We start from the raw sequence: 23,382 nt of genomic DNA on the forward strand, positions 1-23,382 counted from the left end.
AGGTATGTAGCACCCATCTGGATACAGCAGATAGTCTGATTTAGGATGATAGGTACTCAAATGGCCAAGATAAACTGAAAGCCTGTTCCCTGTAGCTTAGTCTCCAATGAGATGGGATTTGATTTGAAAACTACATAGCAAGTATTCATCATGCAGTTCAGATTTTCGATTCCAATTACCAGTTAGAGTTTTACTGCTCTGTGGAGAAACCCACCTTAAACAGAGCTTTTAAATTAAACAAAACAGAGGCCGTACAGTCCATTCTACCTTCTGAACCAAAGCGGGGAGCCTAGAAAGAAAACTGCCCAGGGAGACCACTGCTGTACTACCTGCGTTCTGCTTGAGCACTTCCTGCTGCTCTTCTGGCTTTCGAATTCCCCACTGTCAGATATTTGTAGCCCACATGGTGCAAAGTGTGTCAGACGTGTGGATGCCAATGGCAGCCCTCAAGCCAAGTGGAGAGACAAAAGTTAACTGCCTGAGAGAGCTTTTCGTCTCAATACGCTTGTATGGATTAAGGATGTGGCAAATTTGTCAGTGACGGTTGAAACAAGACTGGGCTAAACTTTAACTTGGGATACAAAGTTGTCAAAGATCATTATAGTCTTTGTTACTAATCTCCAGTATTCCTCCATAAAGTTAGCACTCTTTCCGTCATTACAGGCTACTGTGCTTGTGGGCCCAGTAATATGGGAGATCTTTATACCATACAGTTCCTATTTTGAAAAACTTTTACATTATGCAATGCTTTGGAACTAAGAAATTACATGAGTTCCTAACCTCCTTCTCCTCTGCTTCCTTCCAAGATTTCGATGGAGTTCTTTATCATATTTCCAACCCCAATGGAGACAAGACAAAAGTGATGATCAGTATTTCTCTGAAATTCTACAAAGAGCTACAGGAGCATGGTGCAGATGAGGTGAGTGGCCACATTTCCGATTTTCCCTTTCTTCCTGGGATTCTAGGCCCTGATCACACACTTTCTGTTGTGCATACTTGACTACCATGAGGGGTCCCACTGACTACAATGGATCAAGATCCTACCGAGGCCCTGTGGATAAGAAAAGTGAAAAATTGCACCACATAATAGACACCGTGTTACTCCCATCGCCAACACAGAGTGGGCGCAATTCTGGAAGAACAGCCTAAATTCTGTTCCTATCGATATCTGATAAGTTCCAGTTACAGAGCCTTTGATCCTGATGAAAGCATGAGAGGTAGAAGAGCACAGCTGATTTTTCAGATTCCCCTAATGGTGTGTAGGGCAACAGAAGTTAGAAATACCCTCTTGTAAACTGAACTCACTTGCTAAGGAAGTCATGGTGTGAATAAATATGGAATCCCACAGTGCTGCTTTTCTCATTCTAACCACACTTTAAAGCAAATGAAAGGCTGCCTTTAACATGCACACGCCTTTATCTGCAGGCTGCACAGCCTCGTTCCGCTTTTGTAGCAGGTTTAGTTCCTGTTCAACTCTGCTTATGCTGCAGAGAGCCATTTATGGTAGAAAGAAAAGGCCTTTATGAACATCTGTGCATTGTGGTTGTATCTTGAAGCAGGAAGTATGAGTCAGTTCCTGAATTAGTTTTCAAATCTCCTCATGTTACCTAATGGGGTTCATGCCGTGTGTCTCAGCAGAGAGACATGCAGCACTTTACCTTTGGGTGTCTTTTGTTGGTTTTTCCTGTGAAATTAGGGGGAAATTTCTCATAACTCTTGGAGTTACTTACACATGACTGGAAAGTGTCTCAAACCTAGAGAATTCCAACACGGGGAGAGTTTGAACAGTCAAACAGTGTTTGAATAAGTATGAGTGATTTGATTATCTTGTTACGGCCTTCTGTTGACATTGTTCATGAATACTAAGTTTGCTTAGCCATGGGATGCAGTGGGAACTTACTGGGAGCCAGAGGACCATGCTTAACCAGTATGTAAAGGAGCAGGCTGACGCTGCCCTTCCCTTCAATACAGAAGGTACAGCCTGTGGAAACTACAGGTTCCCAGAAGCCTTGTCTGCATTTAACTTTTTATGCAAATCTCCCATCAGTGCAATCCACTAGTGATCACAACACTGGCAGCACTAGTGTAGACCAACTGCTAGCATTTTTACCCCATGTGGCTTAGAGCCGCTCTGAGCCAGGGCTACGCTTTCAGTGGTAAATATGCCAGACAAGCATTCTGACAATTGCATTACCACACTGGTGAGAGATTTTCACATAAAGTTCAGTGTAGACGCAGCTGGAGCATCTTGTTCCATCTTGTTCCAAGTAGGTATGTGGGATCTGTGGTCTCTGTGGGCCGCGCTTCCAGGTGGAAGGTTAGGGCCTCATTTCTGGCTCCCCCAATATAGAAAAGGAGTACTTTTGGCACCTTAGAGACTAACCAATTTATTTGAGCATAAGCTTTCGTGAGCTACAGCTCACTTCATCGGATGTATACTGTGGAAACTGCAGAAGACCTTATATACACAGACCATGAAACAATACCTCCTCCCACCCCACTCTCCTGCTGGTAATAGCTTATCTAAAGTGATCACTCTCCTTACAATGTGTATGATAATCAAGTTGGGCCATTTCCAGCACAAATCCAGGTTTGTCTTCTGCAGTTTCCACAGTATGCATCCGATGAAGTGAGCTGTAGCTCACGAAAGCTTATGCTCAAATAAATTGGTTAGTCTCTAAGGTGCCACAAGTACTCCTTTTCTTTTTGTGAATACAGACTAACACGGCTGTTACTCTGAATCCCCCAATATAGATTCTCAGTGTATTTCTTCATTAGAGGGAGAATTAAAATATTTTTAAAATACAAATATCCATGTTGGTTTCCAAATCGCTAAATCCATCACGTGCTTGTACTTGGAAATGACAATTCCATTTTAAAATAAAATCATTTAAATTAATTTGTCTTCTGCACTGTGGAGAAGAGAAGATTTCGTGTCCCCTGTTGCAACTGATGGTCTCGCCAGCACTCTCGATGGCATGAGGAGTGCAGAATGGCCCTTCCCACCACAGCTTAAATATCTGTGTTGTCAGCTATTGCTAGAGAGATGCTGATCACTGGATGTGGGTGTTGGCAGGCAAAAATCCCTTAATTCTTGATGCAAAGTCCGTTAGCAGACGGGGTCAGCTAAATGTCTGTTGTCTCCTGTCATGCAGAATCAGGGCCCCGTGCAGCAGGTGGCATAACGGGACCAACTTCTGCAGCAAGCACTCCTAAAGTCAGCTGCAGATTAATTTATTCTGTTGCTATGAAATGCTTCTTGTTCCCAGCTCCCTCACAGACACACAGCTACAACTCAAAGGTGAAAATAGTCATTGATGTGAAATTCAGCACCAATTACTTTTGAAGATAGATTCTTTCGCTATGCTGTCTAGGTGGCTCAGCTCCTGGGATGTTATCCAAGCTGCTTGGCACAGAACCTCCCTCCTCCAGCCCCATATGTGCCAGAGAATAGGGGCGAGGAAGGATTGGCTTGTAGCTGGCTTCAGTGGGTAATCTTCCCTCGGTGCTGCACTGTTCTTTAGCATTTACACTTCTGGTGCTCTCCTTCCTCTCTGGTTGCCCAGCTCCTGCTGCCTGACCTATGGAACAGTGGAGGGATCATGCATTATAATCAGCTACCCCTGTGGGGAGCTGCAGGGCAAGGTATGGGTGCAGGTCGGTCCCAACAGGGCAGGGAGATAGAAAACAAAAACAAAATGGTGAATTTTGCACCTTGGAATCATGTCATCCCCAAAGCCCAACTTGAGATGAAAGAGGCAGTTCACATCTTTTAGAGCTATTGTCTGCAGAGAGCCAGGCAGGTGTTACTGAATTGATTTACGCTTGGTTCAGGTTTTCAAGATTGTCTCTGCCACTGTAAAGACTAGACCTTTTTAAAAATGAAAGTTTTGATTGTGGACAGCAGTTCCGCACCAGAGTTCATGGCTGAGGAACCATAGTCTATGTGGGGGGCCTGTCCAGAGTATAGGTGGAAGCTAGTTCTGTAAAACATGGAAGCCTGAGACTAATTTTCAGTGAGGCCAGCGACAGGGTTGTTGAGGATCTAGCCTGCAAAAGCCCATAATTTGGGGTTCTGGCTGAAGACCAGACGTGGCCTAAACCAGTGTCCAGAAAGCTGAGGCAAAACCTTTGAAAAAAGGGAGAAGGTATTAGTGGGGGGGAAAGTGGGATGTGCTGCGAAGGAAAGACTGACACTGCTGATGTTTTGTCTGTTTCCTAGTTATTGAAGAAAGTGTATGGAAACTTCTTGGTAAATCCAGAAGCAGGTAAGCCTGAATATAATTACATTTTTTTTAAATGTGTGCAGACGGCAAAGGTGGCTCTCGTGCTGCTTTATAAATGAGGTTCAGATGAGCACTGCGCTTCGACACCGTTGGGCTCTTAGTACAACTGAAAGGCATTTAAAACAAACAAAAAAAATCAAGGTGGGCTGGGTACAGTAGGGCAGCGTTTGTCTGCAGCACGGACCATAATTCTTGATTCCACCCCTGAGAATGCCTCCGTTCCTTACAATAGGGATTTTTGTTCTGTGTGATGAGACTGACAAGCATTTAATGAGATTCAGAAAACCATGGTTACTTGCAACAACCTCTCTTCCTACTCACACATTACAAAATTTAGGAGCAGGAACTACTGAGCCATTGCTTCTGCCTTTGAGATGGGGAAAGAAAGCTTAATCTTACCATGGCCTCGCTCTGAGTTCAGTTAGATGGCCGCTCCCTCCTCTGAGTTAGAAAGTGTCACGCTGACATTAGTGTGGTCCCACACCCTTTAGGGCTTCGGAAGGGGTGAGAAGGAGACAACCTACAAGCTAATGTGGAAGGGTTTGCCCAGTAGGATTTTGTCTCTGCAAGTGTCTAACGTCTCTTATTTAAGAAAGATTATAAATGGTTAAAGGTGGGTTAACCTCCCTCTCCAGGTTACAATGTCTCTTTGCTATATGACCTGGAGAACCTTCCTGCAGCCAAGGATTCCATTGTGCACCAAGCTGGCATGCTGAAGCGGAATTGCTTTGCCTCTGTCTTCGAGAAGTATTTCAAATGCCAGGAAGAGGGGAAGGATGGGGAGAAGAGAGCTGTCATCCATTACAGGGACGATGAGACGATGTAAGCATGCAGAGTGCATCCCCTGTCCTGCCGCTCCCACAGTGTTCATCAGCACAGGAAAGTTGTCAGGCAGTGTTTAAATCTGCTCCAGGTCTTTGTGTTCAAACGTGTAGGAAGTCCTGTGGTAAGCTGCGAAGTCCCCAGTGTTTTATGCGTTGGCTTGCTTATCCTTCAGCCTGTCAGTGGTGTGTAGCTAAGACAACGCTTGTCCATCTGACTGACAGAGGTTTAATACCCAATGACCTGTTAGTGACATCACCTTTTACTGTGGGGGACAATGGAGTTCAACTCTCGAATGCTGTGCCTGGTTCCCTGTGGAATGCTCAAGTTTCCAGGCCAAGAAGGGATTTGATATATTCCAGCAGCTGTCCCTGAGTATGGCCAGTATTTCTTGCAGTTACTACAGCTCGCTGCATGGAGCCCATCTTGTGACTTATCACAAGAATATGCTGACACAGATCACCTGGTGGCTGTGCCTCATTCATCTGGGTTGTATGTGGCAGCAGCAAACTGGTTTGCAAGCTGTGCGTGTTCCAGATGTGAAGTTTTAAGCCTGTCCTCACAGTGGCTTGGTTTTCCTCCAGGTACGTTGAATCAAAGAAGGACCGTGTTACGGTTGTGTTCAGCACAGTATTTAAGGATGACGATGACGTGGTGATTGGAAAGGTGTTCATGCAGGTATGGAACCTGAAGGACATTGAGTTGTTTATAGGTGTTTATAAATGGCATAATCCAGAAATATACCCACTTCTTCTCAAAGTAGAATCACTGAACAAGTAGACTCTGAACTGAAGTGGCATCACTGGTGGCTTAATGCATTTAAATGCTTCACAGCAGTGTATTCTGTGCGGGACAGAACTCTACTGGATGGCCGTAGCACATTAATGAGCTTAGACAGTTTCTCTTCTCGTCTGGTCTGTCATGTTGGTGTCTTTAACTATTGAATTCCTTGCTGGCTTAACACAGTTGATCATATTACATATTGAATCTATTTCCCTAAGTTAAGTATCCTCACACCTTCTTGTCAACTCTCTAAATGGGCCATCTTGATTATCACGACAAAAGTTTTTTTTTCTCCTGATGATAATAGCTCATCTTAGCTAGTTAGCCTCTCACAGTTCATATGGCAACTTCCAACTTACCTGTATGTGTGTATATATATATCTTCTTACTATATGTTCCATTCTATGCATCCGATGAAGTGGGCTGTAGCCCACGAAAGCTTATGCTCTAATAAATTTGTTAGTCTCTAAGGTGCCACAAGTCCTCCTGTTCTTTTTACATATTTACGTAATTCCTTTAATCAAAGAATACTTCAGCATACACACGATTCCATTGAAATGCAGCCACCCATGGTGTAGGTTTCAGCAGTAGCCAGCTAGAAGTCAGCACGGTAGGGGAAGGTTGAATTTTGGCAAAGGACACCAGAGCAAACCTTTGTTAGTATGGGAAATGCCCTGGTGTCACTTTGTACCTGTATAGTAGACAGGACCATCCAAAAATGCATTATCTCTAAGCTGGTCCAGATCACAGTGCGGGGCTGGATATAGGGGCAGGCTACCACCTGGGGTGCTGGGGACGGGGAGAGGGGCTGTATTTGTTAGCGACAAAAGGGAAAATAGAACATTTGAAGTAAAATGTTTCAGGTATTCTATTATGTGGATTCGTTTTTTCACTAACCTCCTAGAATGTTCTGGGCCTTTGTAGAATCTCGTGGAACATTCCAGACATTCTGAGAACTACATTTTCCTTGAATCTCCTAGAATGTTGTCAGCCATGCCCTTGCGGGTATATACGGGGCGGGGTGTTGCCAGTCATTCAGTGAGATACAAGAACAAAGTGAAGTGAGAGCCCAGTTGCGATATTGTGAACTTTGTTTTATTGTGTAATTCTGAAAGCATAGAGGAAATGAATTTTTTTCTTTGCTTGTATATGGCATGAATAAATACAGATTTACAGATCCTAGCATGCAAATTTATTGTCTTGTATGACAAGGATAAATCATGCGTGCAAGTCATGCATCAAAGGCGTGAAATGGGCTACAAATGCAATAAAAATAAGGTATTGAAAAGTTTAATAAATGGGGGGGAAGGGGTGTGCTGAAGATGCTCCTTGCCTGGGCCAGTCCTGCCTTAGTGTTATGCTGCATTCAGGAATCAGGCTGTTTCCTTCTTTGTTCCAAGAATGAATCCTATTAGAGCATATAGCTTCTCTCGAAAGAATTGCTCAAGGAAATGTTATAGCCAACACAGTTGATATTAACAGCAAGGGGGAAGAAATACAAGCCAACATGAGAAGAGAATGGGTTAAAGAATATTTAGATAAGTCCAATGTATTCAAGTTGGCAGGGCTTGATGAAATTAATTCTAGGGTACTTCAGGAACTAGTTGAAGCAATCTCAGACCCATTAGCAATTATCTTTGAGAACTCCTGAAGGACCGATGAGGCTAGAGGACTGGAGAAGGGCAAACAAAATACCTATCTGTAAAAAGGGGAACAAAGAAGATCTGGGGAGTTATAGACCAGTCAGCCGAACTTTGATATCTGGAAAGATACTGGAACAACTTATTAATAAGTTGTAAGTACATAGAGTTTAATAGGGTTATAAGGACTAGCCAGCATGGATTTGTCAAGAACAAATCATGCCAAACCAAGCTCATTTCCTTCTTTGACAGGGTCTCTGGCCTAGTGGATGGGGGAAAGCAGTAGCCATGGTGTATCTTGATTTTAGTAAGGCTTTTGACAGACCCGCATGACGTTCTCATAAATAAACTATAGAATGTGGTCTGGATGAAATTACTATAAGATGGATGCAAACTGGTTGTAAGAGTGCCCTCAAAGCGTAGTTATCAATGGTTTGTGTCAGACTGGGAGGGCGCATCTAGTGAGGTCCTGCAAGGGTTAGTCCTGGGTCTGGTAGTCGTCAGTATTTTCATTAATGACTTGAGTAACGGAGTAGAGAGGATGCTTGTAAAATTACAGATGACACCAAGATGGGAGGGGTTGCAAGCACTTTGGAGGACAGGATTAGAATTAAAAAGGATCTTGACAAATTGGAGAATTGGTCAGAAGTCAACAAGATGAAATTCAATAAAGACGAGTGCAAAGTACTTCACTTAGGAAGGATGCTCATGCTCAAATGCAGAATTACAAAATGGAGAATAATTGGCTAGGCTGCAGTACTGCTGAAAAGGATGTGGGGATTATAGTGGATTACAAATTGAATACGAGTCAGCTCTGTGATGCAGTTCCAAAGACAGGTTTATCTCATTCTGGGAACTATTACTAGGAGTGTCGTATGTAAGACATGGGAGATCATTGCCCCGTTCTGCTCAGTACTGGGAAGGCCTCAGCAGGAGCACTGTGCCCAGTTCTGGGCATTGCACTTTAGGACAGATACGGATTAATTGGAGAAAGTCCCAAGGAAAGCAACAAAAATGATAAAAGGGTTAGAAAACCTGACCTATAACAAGAGGTTAAAAAAACTGGGCATGTTTAGTCTTGGAAAAAGAGATTGAGGGGGACTGGATACGTCTTCAGGTATGTGAAGGGCTGTTATAAAGAGGACAGTGATCAATTGTTCTCCATGTCCACTGAAGGTAGGACAAGGAGTAATGGGTTTAATCTGCATCAAGGGAGATTTAGGTTAGATATTAGGAAAAACTTTCTAACTATAGTTAAGTTGTGGAATAGACTTCAAAGGGAAGTTGTGGAAACTCCATCACTGGAGGTTTTTAAGAACAGGTTGGACAAAACCCTGTTCGGGATGGTCTAGGTTTACTTGGTCCTACATCAGTGCAGGGGGCTGGACTTTGACCTCTCAGGGTCCCTTCCAGGCCTATATTTCTGAGAGTCTCTGGAAATGTGTTCCACCTTAAAAACTGCCCTAGTCTGCACTAATACGCTGTCTTGAGGGGTTGGTGGGTTTTTGGGTATTGCTTGTGTGTGTGTTTGAAAGACTATGCTTAGAGCCTGGGATAAGTGCTTTTTCATCTCAATCTTAAAGGTAAATTATTTGTAGTCTGTTTTTCCCATCGTACTTGTCACTTAGCCACACTAGAGTTCTTCTCTTATCTCAGAAACAATTTGCATGTTATGTGACTGCTTTCTGAGTTTGGCAGGCTGAAGTTTCGTCCGTCTGACATTCTGCCTGCACGTTCAGAATGCTTATCTAAACCACTTAAACCAGCCATGCACCAGCTTTCTTCCCACCACAGCCGTTTGCCGGGTACGTTTATCCAGCCATGCTCGTGGTGCTGCCAGTCAGTGCATTCTGGGAAGAATCTGGGCAGCTGTTCCATAATGCCTCAGCAGGGGGCAGCCTGCGTGTAGTGGCACAAGACATGTGGAGCAGTGCGCTCTGGTATGTCCTGTTGCACGGAGAGCTAGGAGGGAGGAGGACCCAGCCAGTCTAGTAAGAGAACAGCTAGGTGCCAGCTATGGCTGCTGGCCAGGGTGAAACCCAGCTAACAAGTATTAACCTTGTGATGGCCTAGTAGTGTAAGACTCATTCCAGCCCACGTCAGCGAGCATGTTCCAGAGTAAAGGCTGATGCTGGCTTCTTAGCTTGCACTGTGTGTCTTTCTCTCTGCTGTGGCATGAGTTAAGAGCAGAGGATCTGCTTTAAACGTGAAATCCCCAGCACTTGTCAAAATTCCCAACTCTAAGTGCACAGTGCTACGCTGAAGCTGGGGTCCCTGAATTTCAGCTTTATGAAATGAGGGGAACCCACAGAGTTAATAAAACCGGTTTTGGGCTGCAGTGAGCCTTCCAGGGGATGCTGCTCCGGACTCTGTACCCTCTAAAGCTTCTAAAAACTTGCTGTTCAAACCACAGGAATTTCCATTCTGAGTCATGCTAACATGTTCCTCTAGTTCTTGCCCTCCCTCTGCTCAGTTATGTAATGTGGCTGTGTCGAACATTAGCTACAACCGAGCTTTCCTTTCATGGAGAGAATCCACCATTAACCAGCTCAGCCAGGGCGAAGCTCTTTGATCTCTTTTATCCATTGGCCTTAGCCTTTGGAAGTCAAAGCTGTAGAGTTTAATACAGAGAAATCCCAATAAACTGCCCCAGTAGATTAATTAGTAACCTACCTGAACTCTCCCAGATCAGGGATGCATGTGTTTCTCCTTCCATTTCTAGAGCAAGGAACATGCTACGGGTATGGAGGGTGAAGAGTTCAGACACTGGAGACCATGCACAGCTAAGGAAGGACAGCTGATAACAATCTGTGTGATACATTACATGTTGAGTTAGCAGGGTGCACGTACCTCATGTGAAGGGGTGAAGTTGCAAGTAGTGTGTGTGTGGTTAATTAAGGAAAACAGCACTACGTGGTTTGGGTGAGGTCAGGAGATGGGGCCCTCTCAGCCTGAAAAGGGTGTCTGCAGGTCTTTCACACCTGTATATTTGTTATGTTAGAACTGTGGGACACATCACTTCTTCGCTTATTTTATTCCAAGTTAGGATCATGAAAATGCTCCATATATAAGCCGTGAGCACGTCACGAGGACCTATTACCAAACTAATACATGTTTCAGTCAGCTCTTCTGCCAAGTAGCTGCTCTTCATACACCAGCCAGTACCCCCACCTCGTGTCAAAGGGCACATGAAACAAACGTGCCCTGAAAGCTGACAAATCTGGGCTATTTTGCAGGATGGTGAGAGAGAGATACTAGAGCCCCGGGGCCCATATGGGGAACATCCTGCCAGCAGCCTCCCATCTGTTATAACCTTAGGGGATTTCACATTTTGTAACCCGCAGTTTATCACTAGTAGCATTTGGCTGAGTTTCACCTAGTTAGTGTTGGGTTAAGGCTTAGTTTCAATTGGTACCTGTTCTTTCACATACTTCTCATATTCTGCATGAAATGCGATGTCATTCGCAGTTACATTCTTTAATTCTCTTGTGTCCTAAAGAAGGAAACAATTTTGCAATGAAATTGACGCTGTCAGAAGCAGCTCGCCTGGGAAAGCACAAATGACCCTTGTTAGTGACTGCTCTTCAGGGTCTCTTCTCGTGTTATGATTTTAGGCCATTTGTTTTGTGTGAAGTAGGATGCTTTCTACTCCTAAGCTTCATGTTCCTGATCTGAGCTTGTGTTACTGTTGGTTAATTTGGCAGGGTTTTAATCTAATAAACGAAGCTCACATGGGGTTAGGAAATCTTTGGTGTAACAGGACTCTGATTCCACTGAACTAAATATTTCTTATCCCCTGTAAGGAAAAATCCTTGTTCACATTCTGTAAGGGAGGGCTGGCACATTAAAGTCAGCACTTCGAATGTCAAAGATTTTGGGTTCTAATGTCCGGTATGGAACAGTGGGAGCTATGGGCATGTTGCGTGTGTGGGGGGTGAGGGGGCTTCAGAAGCCAGTGTTCACACTTAAAGCAGGATCGTTTGGCCTGTCTTACACTTGAGTGAATTCATGTTGGTTTTGTCTTGTCTGCTCAGGAATTTAAGGAAGGCCGCCGTGCCAGTCACACAGCTCCACAGGTGCTCTTCAGCCACAGGGAGCCCCCCCTTGAACTGAAAGACACGGATGCAGCAGTAGGTGACAACATTGGCTACATCACCTTTGGTAAGCTGGGCCCAGGAAGGGCAATTTATCCCTGTCCTCCAGCATTCACTGCGGAGAGCTGATTCACGCTGTCTCATTGCTTGAGACTGGGAGTGAAACCGTGAAACTCCTTGTGACATGGTTCTGCATATGGAGTGGGATGCAGTACAGAGATTGATGCAGCAGTCATTCACCTCAGGGGACCAGGTACCTGTCCCTCCGGGCAGTGAGTCTTACACTCCTTCCAGCCTAGGCATCCTGTAAATGTTGGACAATTGTCTTGCTACGTGGCTGTAAAGTGCCATGCACGCAACTGGTAATGACAATCCCTATTGGACACGTGTTCCCAGCCTGAAACCATTGAATGGCTCAGCAAGATGGGCAGTCTGTGGCTCACGACTGAAATAGGAATGCTGCAAGTTAAGACTGATGCAGATTGGTCAGAGCAGCGTGGGAAAATGTTCCGAGTTTTTGCTCCGCAATTCTTGGCTCCTGTGCATGCTGATAATGTCACGTTGTCGTGGTGCACCACAACTTTATATTCAGTAGTAGTAATAACAACAACCTGTCTGAATAGTCCTCAGTTGGGGTGGAGAGAGAGACATGAAATTCCTGTAGTTTGAAAAGAGGTTTTGGGGGTAACAGAAGTCCATATCACATCATCATCTGTCATCTCTCCTCTCCTGTTGATAAAAATAAATGACATCCATTTTCTGTGTTCAAAGTGTTCCTTGTTCTCTGTAACAGGAGATGAGGAAACAGAGAGGGGAAGGTTAATCATTTGATAGCCCAGGTCATTAAGCATGTTAAATAATGGGAAAAATAGAAACAGATTTTATGATTTGATGCATCGTGTTATTTTGAAAATACAGGTTCAGTTGATGACCAGGGGTATAGCTTTGAGTTATTCATTTGGGGAAAGATGTGCATATTTTTTGTATAATTTGTTTGGCCACAAATGTGTGTGTTGCAAATGTTCTATTAGACGCATGGTCTGACTGCACAGCTGGGACCTGAAACTTCCATCTTGGCTCTCCAGCATTCTCTTTGGTCTTGGACAAATCATTAGAGCCCTGCCTCTAATTTCCATCTGTAAAGCCGAGATACTTGCTTGCCAGGTGCTGGGAGGGCTAGTTAATATTTGCAAAGCACCACATGGTGCTAGATACTCCCCTGGAATAGTATGCCCTCCAGCCCATTTTTGTGCAACTTTGCCCCTGCCTTAGGAGCTGTTAGTATCGGCTAGTGGTAGATATGGAAACAGGCACTGTGCAGACTTCTCCATGAGAGCTGTGCCAATACACCTGGTTCTTGAGCTGCAGCATGCTCTGCTACACTTGTCCCAATCCTTTCCTGTGATGCTTGGCACCGGGCTCTGATTTGTGTGCTGGGCACTCTTGCCCTGCGTGGATCAGACAGGCCTAAGTGAGGACTGCTCTCCAAGGCTCCAGTAATAAAAATACGGAGGTGTTCACCAATACCTAGGTGGAGACGTAGAGTGCGCCACACTGATAGGCATTAGGCACATGGTATTGGCGTAATGTACGTTATGTACGCGGCTTTGGGAAGTTGTTAACTGAATGATCAGGATCTTCCCACAGCTCTGTTCACGCGTAACGGGTATCCCCCAGCACTTGGCAAAGCTGAAGTCAGCTTTGGCATTAGAGAACAGGAACCTTGTCAAAGCAAAGATGCATGAATACCTTGTGCCAAGGACAGTGAGGGAGTCCTGGCATGGCTCATCAGCACTTGGGATGTAATATTTGAAACAAGATAAGGGAAAGTGTAGGGATGTAACTTCACAGACCAGTACCTGGGTTGCTAGTATCCAAAACAGAGAGAAGGAAGATACAGAGCAACAAGTACAAACTGGCGGGTTGGATTTTTGTTACATACAGAAAGTTTTGAAACGTTTTGTAAAACCATGTTATAAATATAGCTAGTATAAATACATATTTCCAAAGCGCACCTTTGGTGTAAGGTGAACGTCCTGCAAGATAAGAATTGCTTTCCAGAAGGAGGATATTTGTCTCCTTTTTTCATGGTACTATTTTGCCCTTAGGCAATACGTTTGGTTAAGTTCGGTTATTTGGCCTCTTGAACATTTTTAAGAATGAGCCACAAGTGCAGTTAACGATTTGGCTACAGCTTTTAGTCAATAGATGAAACTGGGACGAAAGTGGGTCAGTATGTTGAGGCTTTTCACTTCAGAGCACCCTTTCTTGCACTCGTTTGAGAGTAGGACGCACAGATGCTGCTGCCTCCCTTTGCTGAATAAAGCGAAGTTCACACTGGTGTGTTGTTGCGATACCTGTCTGTACAAGGGTCCTGAGCTAAGATTCGTATCTCAGAGACATCCGGCAACTCGTGAGTGATATGGGAGCACAATGTAATAGCAGATCTTGGACCATGCACGAGCTCTGCAACTCGCTTTAGACCACAGGCTTTGTGTGAGCAGCTCTTCTTCAATGTCAGATTTAACTGCCCCTTTGTGAAATTAGCCCCATGCCAGAGGCCTGTCAGTCCTGGGAATGGTAATTGAGTTGTTCCCACAAAATAACAGCCCTTGGAACTGTACATGTCTGCCACTCACAGTTGGCACCTTGCTTCCTGGGCCAGCGTAACTAATAGCGCTTGGCTTATCCAGCAAGCGGACAGGCCACATGGCAGTGCTGAGACCTGCCTTCTGTGAAAGGCACTTCTGTTTGTACTGTGGCAGAAGGATGCAAAATTTCATCCTGGACACTTATTTTCCTCCGGATGCATCGGGGTTTTAGCAGATTATATTCAGCGATGACAGGGCAATCAGCAGCACCTGATGGCTTCCCACGGTGCTGTCCAAGTGTATCTGCCCTGTCAGCTTGTAGTTGGGGGTGGGGTGATTGGCAGGGTCTGGTGATGAGCAAGGGTCATGTCAAAGGGTAGAATTCTGACGTGAATACAGTATTGATTTGCCATGTAAAATCACACGTTCTCTACCTGGCCTCTTAAATCTTCATGGTCATGAGGTTTTCTCTATGCATTAGATCAGGAAGAAGATTTCTGCTCTGTCATTAGTAGAAAATATGTATGGGGTCTTTGTTACTAGTTTAGAAGAGACAGGTGGGATTAGGTTTCTTTCCATGTTTCATTCACTGAACAGACCAGTTTTTAGTTTATTTTGCCTCTCTGCCCTCTTAAGGTGTCTGTTGAAAGACATTCGTCAAGCTTAGGAAAAGTGAATGAGAAGTACTTTTTGCAGGTACTACGATGTGATCATCTTCAGATTAACTCCAGTCACCTGTGTCAACCAGACTATCAGATCGTACAGCTGTCAGTGTTGCCATGGGTGACTCTGAGACGGCAAATTTTGGAGCAGTGCTGTTAAGCCTTGTGTTAAAATTCCAAGTGCCATTCAGGCATATGGTGCAGGCAAGGGCTCTTGCATGGATCTCGTGTGTGTTCAGGCTCATGTATTCAAACAGCTCTTCTGTAGCTGTTCATATCCGAGAGACGTGGGTGTGTCTGCCTCTGCCACTCTTCCTAGCTGGTGCTCAGCCTGGGTCGGAAATAAAACTCCTTGCGCTGTTGCTTTATCTTTCCAGTGCTGTTCCCCCGCCACACCAACCCCGCTGCCAGGGACAACACCATCAACCTGATCCACACGTTCCGGGACTACCTGCACTATCATATCAAATGCTCCAAGGTACAGCGGGGACTGTGCTGATTTCATGTAGCGCTGGGTTCTGGAGGGGCGGGGGAGGGTCTTAAATGCAGAGTTCATCTCCACCTCTCAGCTTCACGTGCTTCCAACGCTGAGAGCAGAGCGTGTAGCCCTTCGGAAATGCCACGTGCTGCATAATCCCTGAATGTGGAATTGAGTCTGCAGAGGGGGCACGTTTTAAACCCTGCCCTCTTCTTCGGTTCTGTCCGTGATCCCCACAGGGTAGTATGCGTGCTCCACCCCTCAGGCCAGCCCTCGGGGTTCAGGGTTTAGTCGTGTTAGGATGATACCAGCTGATGTTTGAAAACCAAAGTGTGCGAATGGAACCTTCAGCGTTTGTTTTGTAATGCAACCCAGGCCTATATTCACACGCGTATGAGGGCAAAAACGTCAGATTTCCTCAAGGTGCTGAACCGTGCCCGTCCAGACGCGGAGAAGAAGGAAATGAAAACAATCACGTGAGTATCAAAGCCGGGACTCGTGGGCCTGTAAGAGTCTCGTGAACACAGGTCACGTCACAGCCAGTACAGTGTGTGTTGGAGAGGTTCTCAATAGCTTTGCGTGGTAAGCGCACATTGGAAAGGCATTCCTGGTGAGTAAGCATGGTTATAAAATGGAGTAGAATTCTTTTGTCCAGAGCCCAGGAAGCCCTGGGAAGAGGGCAGTAGAATAGAGAACCTTATGATGTTCTTTAACAAGCTTGGTTATTTAAAGGCTTCTGCTGTCTGACCTTCTCTTTTTTTAATAATCCAGCTTATTTGTAAAGTGCACTCTGCCTTTCCCAGGAGGGCATTTTCTCAATTCTGAAAGGGGTAGATCTGGGTTGGTGGTAGGCAGCAGATTTGGAGACAGGAAGCATTTTGATACCTATGTATATAGCATCTTTTGTATAAACGGCATTGCTGAAGTGTGCGGAACAAAGCATCCCAAGTGCTGGGCTAGCATGGCTCTCTGCTGGCAGAGTTTTTGCAGTAGCTAGTCTAACACGCACTCCAGGGCCTTTCCTTCACAGAGAGAAAGTGCATTGATTCTCCAGATTGTGGGGTTGACTTTGTACCTAGAATTAAAACCTTGTTAAATTAAACGCAACTCTCCTCCATATTTAAATATTGTTAGGAGAAAATCGAAACTTTGAGGAAAGGCTGACGGCTCATCCCTAAAACTGTCACCCTTAAGGCAGAAGAGTAGCGTGTTAAATGCTGTCAACTTAACTCTGAATGTCCTGCCTCTTGTTAGATATTCTCGCATTTCGGCAACTCCCTTCAGAATCTATCAGTAGAGCTCATCCATGCTCCACTCAAGTGTGGAACGTAAATGTGGACTAGGCACATGCATAGTTTATAAACCCGGTGAAAAGTATTCACGGGCCGGGCCAGCCCATCCCAGGCTAAGAAGTTGGCTCAAACATTCACCCTTAACTAAGGGATCTGACTGCGGACTAATTAGTTAGCACATTTCACCTTTAAATCTTCACGGAACCTAAACTCAAATCTCAGAGTGGCAGACTTTTCCTTCACACCTGCATTTGAAAAACAAACTCACTTTCAGGTATCAGACAGGTTCTTCCCTCCGACTGGGAGCCTTGGAGCGTGTCTGGGGAACCCAAGGCTGGATTTCCCTTACACTGACTCTGTGGTCTTGGACAAGTGAAGTTGCTGCTCTGCCTCTGTTCCCGTTTCTGTGAAATGGGGATGGTGCCATTGCCCGCCGCCGTCCGCAGGAGGTGGAGGATGGCTGTAAAGCGCTCTCAGCATTGAACGCACGGTAGATGTTAGCAGTTGCATTATGTCTCCGCTGCCCTGTGAGCAAAAGAGAATCCCAGAAAATCAAAACGTGAGAACTAGCCGTTAGCTTACGATGCGACAGTATAGATGTGATTCTGTCATTCAGACAAGAAGGGCTGGAGCATCAGGGCATAATCTTGTGACAGTCTCTTGTAAGTCTGCACTGGTCCTCTCTCCCCAGCTAATCCTGGAACCTCTGAGGGGGAAGGGTCAGCCTTGAGAATTGGGAAAGGCTGACCTGCCTGCAGTTCGGTTAAAGCCCAACACCTGCAGCTATTCTGTGTGTGAATCCCACTTAACTGCCTGTTTTCAAGGGAAATAAAGGCTTTTATCTCACACCTGGCTAGCCTAGATGATGGGGGAAAGCTAAAATGTCTGTCTGCCTCCATTTAAACAGGTAGTTCTTGTCTTGACTGACCTCAGTAAGTACCTTAAATTGCCCTGTTTTGCTGTTAAAGAGCAGACAGTTTGGGAGCTCAGTCCTAGCGCATGGGGGGTTGTGTTCGTTGGCTCTGAAGGGAAGGATTTTAAGCAGTTCTGTAATTGAGTGCTGAGGAAGCTTCTTGCATGTGTTTTTGATGATGATCAATAAGTTTGGCCCTTTCAGGGCTGGAGTTCAGATCTCCTTAGTTAGTTTAAACTCTGCTTTAGGGCCCAAAGGAGAATGAGCTAGAACATCTTGCCCATTTCCAGAAGCATATTAACTTTCCCTATTATAATATGGGATAGCCGTCGGTCACAGCTTACTGCCTCTGATCCCTAGACAGGATGGGGGCAGAACTACCTCTCCCCCTAGATACGGCAGAGTGACCAAATCTGGATTAAGGCTGTTGGAGGGGCATAGAGAAACCACACAGCAATTCTCAGCTGGACTAGGCCTCTTGATGAGGAAGACGTTGGCATCCATCGCTGAGCCCTTCCCACAGAGAGAGGGAACAGGTTTGTCCTGGTGGAGGGCAGGGCAGATGGTGAGCAAGGGGGCTGGGGGTTGAGTGAGCTATGGAGGGTTGGATACAAGAGCATAACCCCGATGTGGGAGAGGATTAAGATGAGCTCGTATCTCATTTGCTTATTTCCCCGCTCGCTTTCTTGTTCGCAGGAGCCTCTTCCATGCCAGACAGTTCGCTGGCGACTCTCTTCAGCAGACAGAGTCCCGCACAGGTGTCAAGGTCCAGAGCCAAAGGCTGACAGGCAGAGCAGTTGAGGCCAAGAGATGAAACAGCAGATAGGTACAGCAGAAAGGCAGCTGGCTCGGTGGTCTTGCCAGCAATCAGTCCTCTTAAGGGCTAGTCAGGAAAGCTGGGGGTTTGAAAGTAGATAGTACCAAATTGCCGTTAATGTTCCATTTACTGTTCTAATGCTACTTGCTTATCTAGCAGGATGACTGTACAGGAACTGACTAGTAATTGGCATGAGCAGCAGGTTAGTCTGGTGCCAGCTGTCATGGCATCTCTCCTCGCGAGTCGGAAGAAATGCCCTGGGGGGGTTCACAGGTCACGTGCAGTGCCGTCACAGAGAACTGTCCCTAAGGCACATATTGCTGTGGTGAGCTTTGGGACCAGCCAGTCGGTGTGTGTGTGAACCCGGAGATGGACAGAGCTTGGCAGGGTGTAGACATACTGCAAACGATGCCTATTTCGGAGCTGTAAGTGGAGTTAAAGATGGGAGGGGTTCTGGGCAGGGACCCTCGGCCTTATCCAGGATCCCTGAACACATCTTAGTGGCTGATGAAGTGATCCATGCCTCTCCTGTCCCTTAAAGTGACATTACTGCCTATGAATCATACTTTGAAAAGCTACGTATAAAATCTCTGGGGCTGGTGGAAATCTCATTTACTTAACACTAATTGCGCTTGGTTCACATTTTGCACCTCACTCAGCTTGGGCTGTGAAAATAGACATGTCAGTTTCACCTTTGCACTGGTCTGCAATGAGTGACTGTTTTGGGGATTGTCCAGTGGGTCTGGAATTTCCATTAAGCCTTGTAGAATATCTTCAAAAGCCAGATTTTGGGCCCAGTGCAAATATTGTGTGTCCATTGAAGCACCTGGAGTAAGAGGCCACTCTGAAGAAGTGGATTGTTCCAGCGAGAGGAATGATATTTGGGGGGCCTTAGAAGTGGCTCAGCCATGCAGGGAGTCTTGCCATGGAAACACTCAGGTTTGTTATGTGTTCATAGGTGTGTGGAACAGCAAAACATCAGGAAGAAACAAAAGAACCACATGCAGAAATGTTGCGTCCCTAGAGAGATGATAGTGCAAGTCCCAGCAGGCTTTCAAGACAGCCCTCTGCGCGCTCTCAATGTTCAGACTGTAGCTGGCTTTACTGAAAAGGGGCCGGGCTCATTTTTAATCCAATATTGCCCACTACTAATGGTGGTGGTGGTTTAGGTGCGCCCTTCTCAGCCTTTTCCACATGCCCTTCGGCAGCCGTGGGTAGCTTAAAGCCTCCGCCATGGTGCTGTGGTGTCACACGCTGATTCATTTTGAGTTAACGGTTTGCACTGGGGAAATTCCAGGTGCCGGGAGCAGGGTCTGGGGGGTTTAGTATGATAGAAAATTCTCTCCTCTTACAAAACGGTTCTGTGCTGTTGGGCCTGCCTGGCGGAGGGCAGAGGGCAGAACTGCTTGGTCCCAGTTAGCTGCGGGTGTTTGCTGTGTTCGCTCCCCAGAAGGTAGTTGGTGCGTTTCTGAGGGGAGTTTTGCCACAGCTGGAGCATTGATAATGACTTTTAAATGCTTCTTCCTCCTCATGTCACATCTGTCCAGTGCATTGGAGCCTCTTAGGGGTATGTCTACACAGCAACGTAAGCCTAGGCTCAAACCTAACCCCCCTTGCTTCCACACACCAATTGTGTTAACCTAGGGCTCGAACCTAGGGTCCCAGGACCCTGCAGGGCTGGAGGGTCCGAGCCCATGTTAACTTGGGACCTAGGGTCCGAGCCCTATTGCTTTCGTGTATGCTTGCAGCCCCAGCTTGACTTGGGTCCCAGAATTCATAGACTCATAGACTATCAGGGTTGGAAGGGACCTCAGGAGGTATCTAGTCCAACCCCCTGCTCAAAGCAGGACCAACCCCAACTAAATCATCCCAGCCAGGGCTTTGTCAAGCCAGGCCTTAAAAACCTCTAAGAATGGAGATTCCACCACCTCCCTAGGAAACCCATTCTAGTGCTCCAGTTCTTCCAGTTGTATCCCAGAGTTCCTTGGGGCAACTTCCTTAGTCCTCTCCATGCTAACAGTCTGTGATGCAATCTATTGCACTTGCTTACAAATGGAAACCACACGTCTCTTTGCAAAGATAACAGCTGAGATCAGTATAAACCCATTGTCTGCTGAACACTGGTCTTCAAGCATGCTACCAGAGAGCCTGCAGGGTTTTCAGTGGAGACCTATCAGAAGACGTTTTTTGCAAAGAGAGCTGCTTGAGTCACAAGAGCACAGTCAGATTTTGGTGCGCGCTGCCTGAGTTGCCCTGCAGGGAGAGGGAGTGGCAGAGCTCCCTGCTCAGCATGGCCAGGGGAGGATGACCCCCAACACTCTGGCTGCTCCCACTCCCTGGGGCTGTGCATGCAGAGCTGCTTGGCTAGTGTGCACTGTCAGGGTGCTGAGTGGGAGCCAGCCCCAAAATTCCCCACATCCTCCCAGGGATCCCTTATCTCTGCCTCCTGGGGCATGGCAGGTACAGGAATAAGGGATCCCAGGCAGTGGTGGATTAGTCACTGGGCCAACGGGGCCAGTGCCCGGGGGACCTGGAAAAGTGGGCATGCCCTGTTCCGCCTGCCTGCTCACCTGGCACTCCCTGACCCTGCTCTCCGGCAGGAGTGCTGGACTTGGGGGGCAGGACAAGCCCCTGTGCCACAACCCCCATTTCCCCAGCAACCGCGCTGGGGCGGGAGAACGGCCGCTTGCTCGGGCCCAGGGCCCCACAAAACCATAATCCACCTCTGATCTCGGAGGGGTGCTGGAGCACACTGCTCCCCAAGCCCAGAGGATGCACTTCATTAGTTTGTAGCTGGCAGCCGCCAGGCTGGTATGTGCGAGTGTTTTTCCTCTGAAACCTACATCTTATGTCAACTTCAAAACAGAAAAAAATAAATAAAAAACCAACCAACCAAAAACCCCTTCATTGAACAACCCATTTTAAACGTTCAGCTTTGCAAAGTTTCAGTTTAATCATCTGATGGCCCTGGAGACTGATGTCCTAATTATCCTCAGAACAGATGCCTCTGGGCATTTTCCCGCCAGCCTGACTCAGCCTGGAGCTGGCGAGCCCAGTTCACAAATCGGTTCAGTATAAACCCTCCCCGGGCAGCAGTCATCCTACGGGGACAGCCACTGAAGGAGCTAATTACGCTGTTTATGAACTCCTGCTCCTTACAGCACCTGAGTCCTGTCCGCAGCACCGTCACAGTGAGGAGACAGGGTGGGCAGTTGAGTTTTCCCACAGTGCCACACATTTGTAGGGCTAGAGTGTCGACACGGAGGCCGGGAGGGGGGCCACGCACTCTGGGATAAGGTTACTTTGACCCTGGTCTGTGCACTGCAGCATGGAGGCCAGAGCCCTAGATTCGAGCCTGGGTCAGAAAATCCTTAACCCAGGGTTACAATACAGTGTTGGCGCTCAAGCCCAGGCTTCCTGCGGGGGTCAGCTGACTCGAGTCCCACTATAACCCATGGCTCACGTTGCTGTGTAGAGAAACCCTCTTGGTCATAATGTTACTGGTTCTGAGAGACCCACATGGTGCCTTGCTGTCATCCATGCTCGTATCCGTCTGGCTCTGGTGAATGGAGGCTTCCTCCACTGAACCCTCTCGCAGCAAACTGCCCAAGGAAAGCAAACCAGACTGTGACTGATCCTCTGCAGCTGGTCACCCTATGTCTTGGGGCGTGTGCACATAGTCTAGGCATCTTCCCCTCCTGCCACTCCAGTCCCTTCATTGGCTTCTGCTCCTTGTCCTCTTCTTCCAGGCCTTCCATAACCATGACCACGTATCTGCTGTCATTTCCTTCCATGCTCCTTGCACTTCTCTCCCTCTCCTCTTTCCCCTCTTGGGTGGAACAGCCTCCCCTTCAGCTTGCTGAGCTCCCCCTTGAAAACACTCCCCCAAATCCTCTCCACGGCCTCCCTTCCCCAAACGGCATTGTCTCGCCTATGTTGAAAGGGAGCATGATGGATGTCAATGTGGAACTGTACTGTGACTGAGTAACGTGTGTGATACTTGGCAAGAGAATACCCCTAATATTGCCCTTCTGCTCCTTACAGGGGGAAGACGTTCGCATCCCGTTAACGCATGGGGTGTGGCGGAGGCCGCCGCTGAAGTCAGAAGGCTGGAGCACTTGCTACTTGATAATCGTAGCTTTTAATGTTGCACCTCTCTGGGCTCTTAAGGAATACAACCAATCGGGTTCTGTTTTGTACAAGTTTGGGAAGTAATCTGCGGAAACGAGCTGTGCTTGCAAGGACTTACTAGTTCAAAAAAACAAACAAAAAAACAACCACCTTAATTCCATTTTGATCAGTTTAATTTCTTTTCTTTTTCTTTTTTTTTCCAAGCTGTTTTGCTTTGCAATATATTTCTGGTAATGAGTTGCAGTATTTCTTACGAGAATAATGCAATATTAACTTGTTTTCTTCTGAGTATTTGAGTTCAAAACTCCTGTATCTGAAGAAATACTGTTGGGGTTCATTAATAAAGGAGATCTTTCTATCTTAACGGCTTGTGGGAGTTTGGATTGTTCTAGAAATGAGACCTGGAAAAGCCCTATGAAGTTCCCTTAGCACTTCCCAGTAGTCCCGGACAGAGTGTAGGTTGAGCAAGCATTTCTGGTCTAAGCACTTTCACTCGCTTGTAACATCTTCAATCTTTTGGGCTGAAATTTGGCAACATCAGGCTCAGCCCAGGAGTGACTGTTTTCCAGAGCTGAACCAAAGGTGGCTTTGATTTTGAAAAACGGAGGTGAAGGTATTTTCTCCCCTGTAATGTGATCCTTGACCAGCTGGGGTGCCCCAGCTAATGGAACTGAAACGGGAACTGCTGCCGGGCGATGGCCCTAGAGTGCCCTCTGCTCTTGTGAAAATCGCCTGACGTGTGAAGAGTGAATGGCGTAAAACCTCTGCACACGCTCACTAATACAGTGTGGTCCCTTCCTGCTCTGTGCCGCTGGACTCTGCACACTTGGGTGTAGCTTAGGACAATGTAAAGGGAGCCCTGACTCCACCGGG

The 23,382-nt window shown here is 46.5% G+C and overlaps 1 protein-coding gene across 3 annotated transcripts in view; it reads left to right on the forward strand.

The window, feature by feature from the left end:
* Positions 1–22,873, forward strand: part of ARPC2 (actin related protein 2/3 complex subunit 2) — a 34,283-nt gene extending 11,410 nt beyond the window's left edge. For 2 of the 3 annotated variants that reach the window (XM_073304931.1, XM_073304933.1), the window contains exons 3-11: positions 807–919; positions 4,223–4,268; positions 4,922–5,108; positions 5,693–5,786; positions 11,566–11,692; positions 15,256–15,356; positions 15,732–15,832; positions 18,258–18,387; positions 22,423–22,873. In XM_073304931.1, coding sequence (XP_073161032.1) covers positions 807–919; positions 4,223–4,268; positions 4,922–5,108; positions 5,693–5,786; positions 11,566–11,692; positions 15,256–15,356; positions 15,732–15,832; positions 18,258–18,375 — 887 coding nt within the window. In that variant the 3' untranslated portion in view covers positions 18,376–18,387; positions 22,423–22,873. The remainder of the gene's footprint in view (positions 1–806; positions 920–4,222; positions 4,269–4,921; positions 5,109–5,692; positions 5,787–11,565; positions 11,693–15,255; positions 15,357–15,731; positions 15,833–18,257; positions 18,388–22,422) is intronic. The other variant, XM_073304932.1, reaches the window with a different exon arrangement.
* The last annotated feature ends 509 nt before the right edge of the window (positions 22,874–23,382 follow it).

The sequence above is a fragment of the Lepidochelys kempii genome, chromosome 11 (genome assembly GCF_965140265.1).
Source record: "Lepidochelys kempii isolate rLepKem1 chromosome 11, rLepKem1.hap2, whole genome shotgun sequence".
NCBI classification, from domain to species: domain Eukaryota; kingdom Metazoa; phylum Chordata; order Testudines; family Cheloniidae; genus Lepidochelys; species Lepidochelys kempii.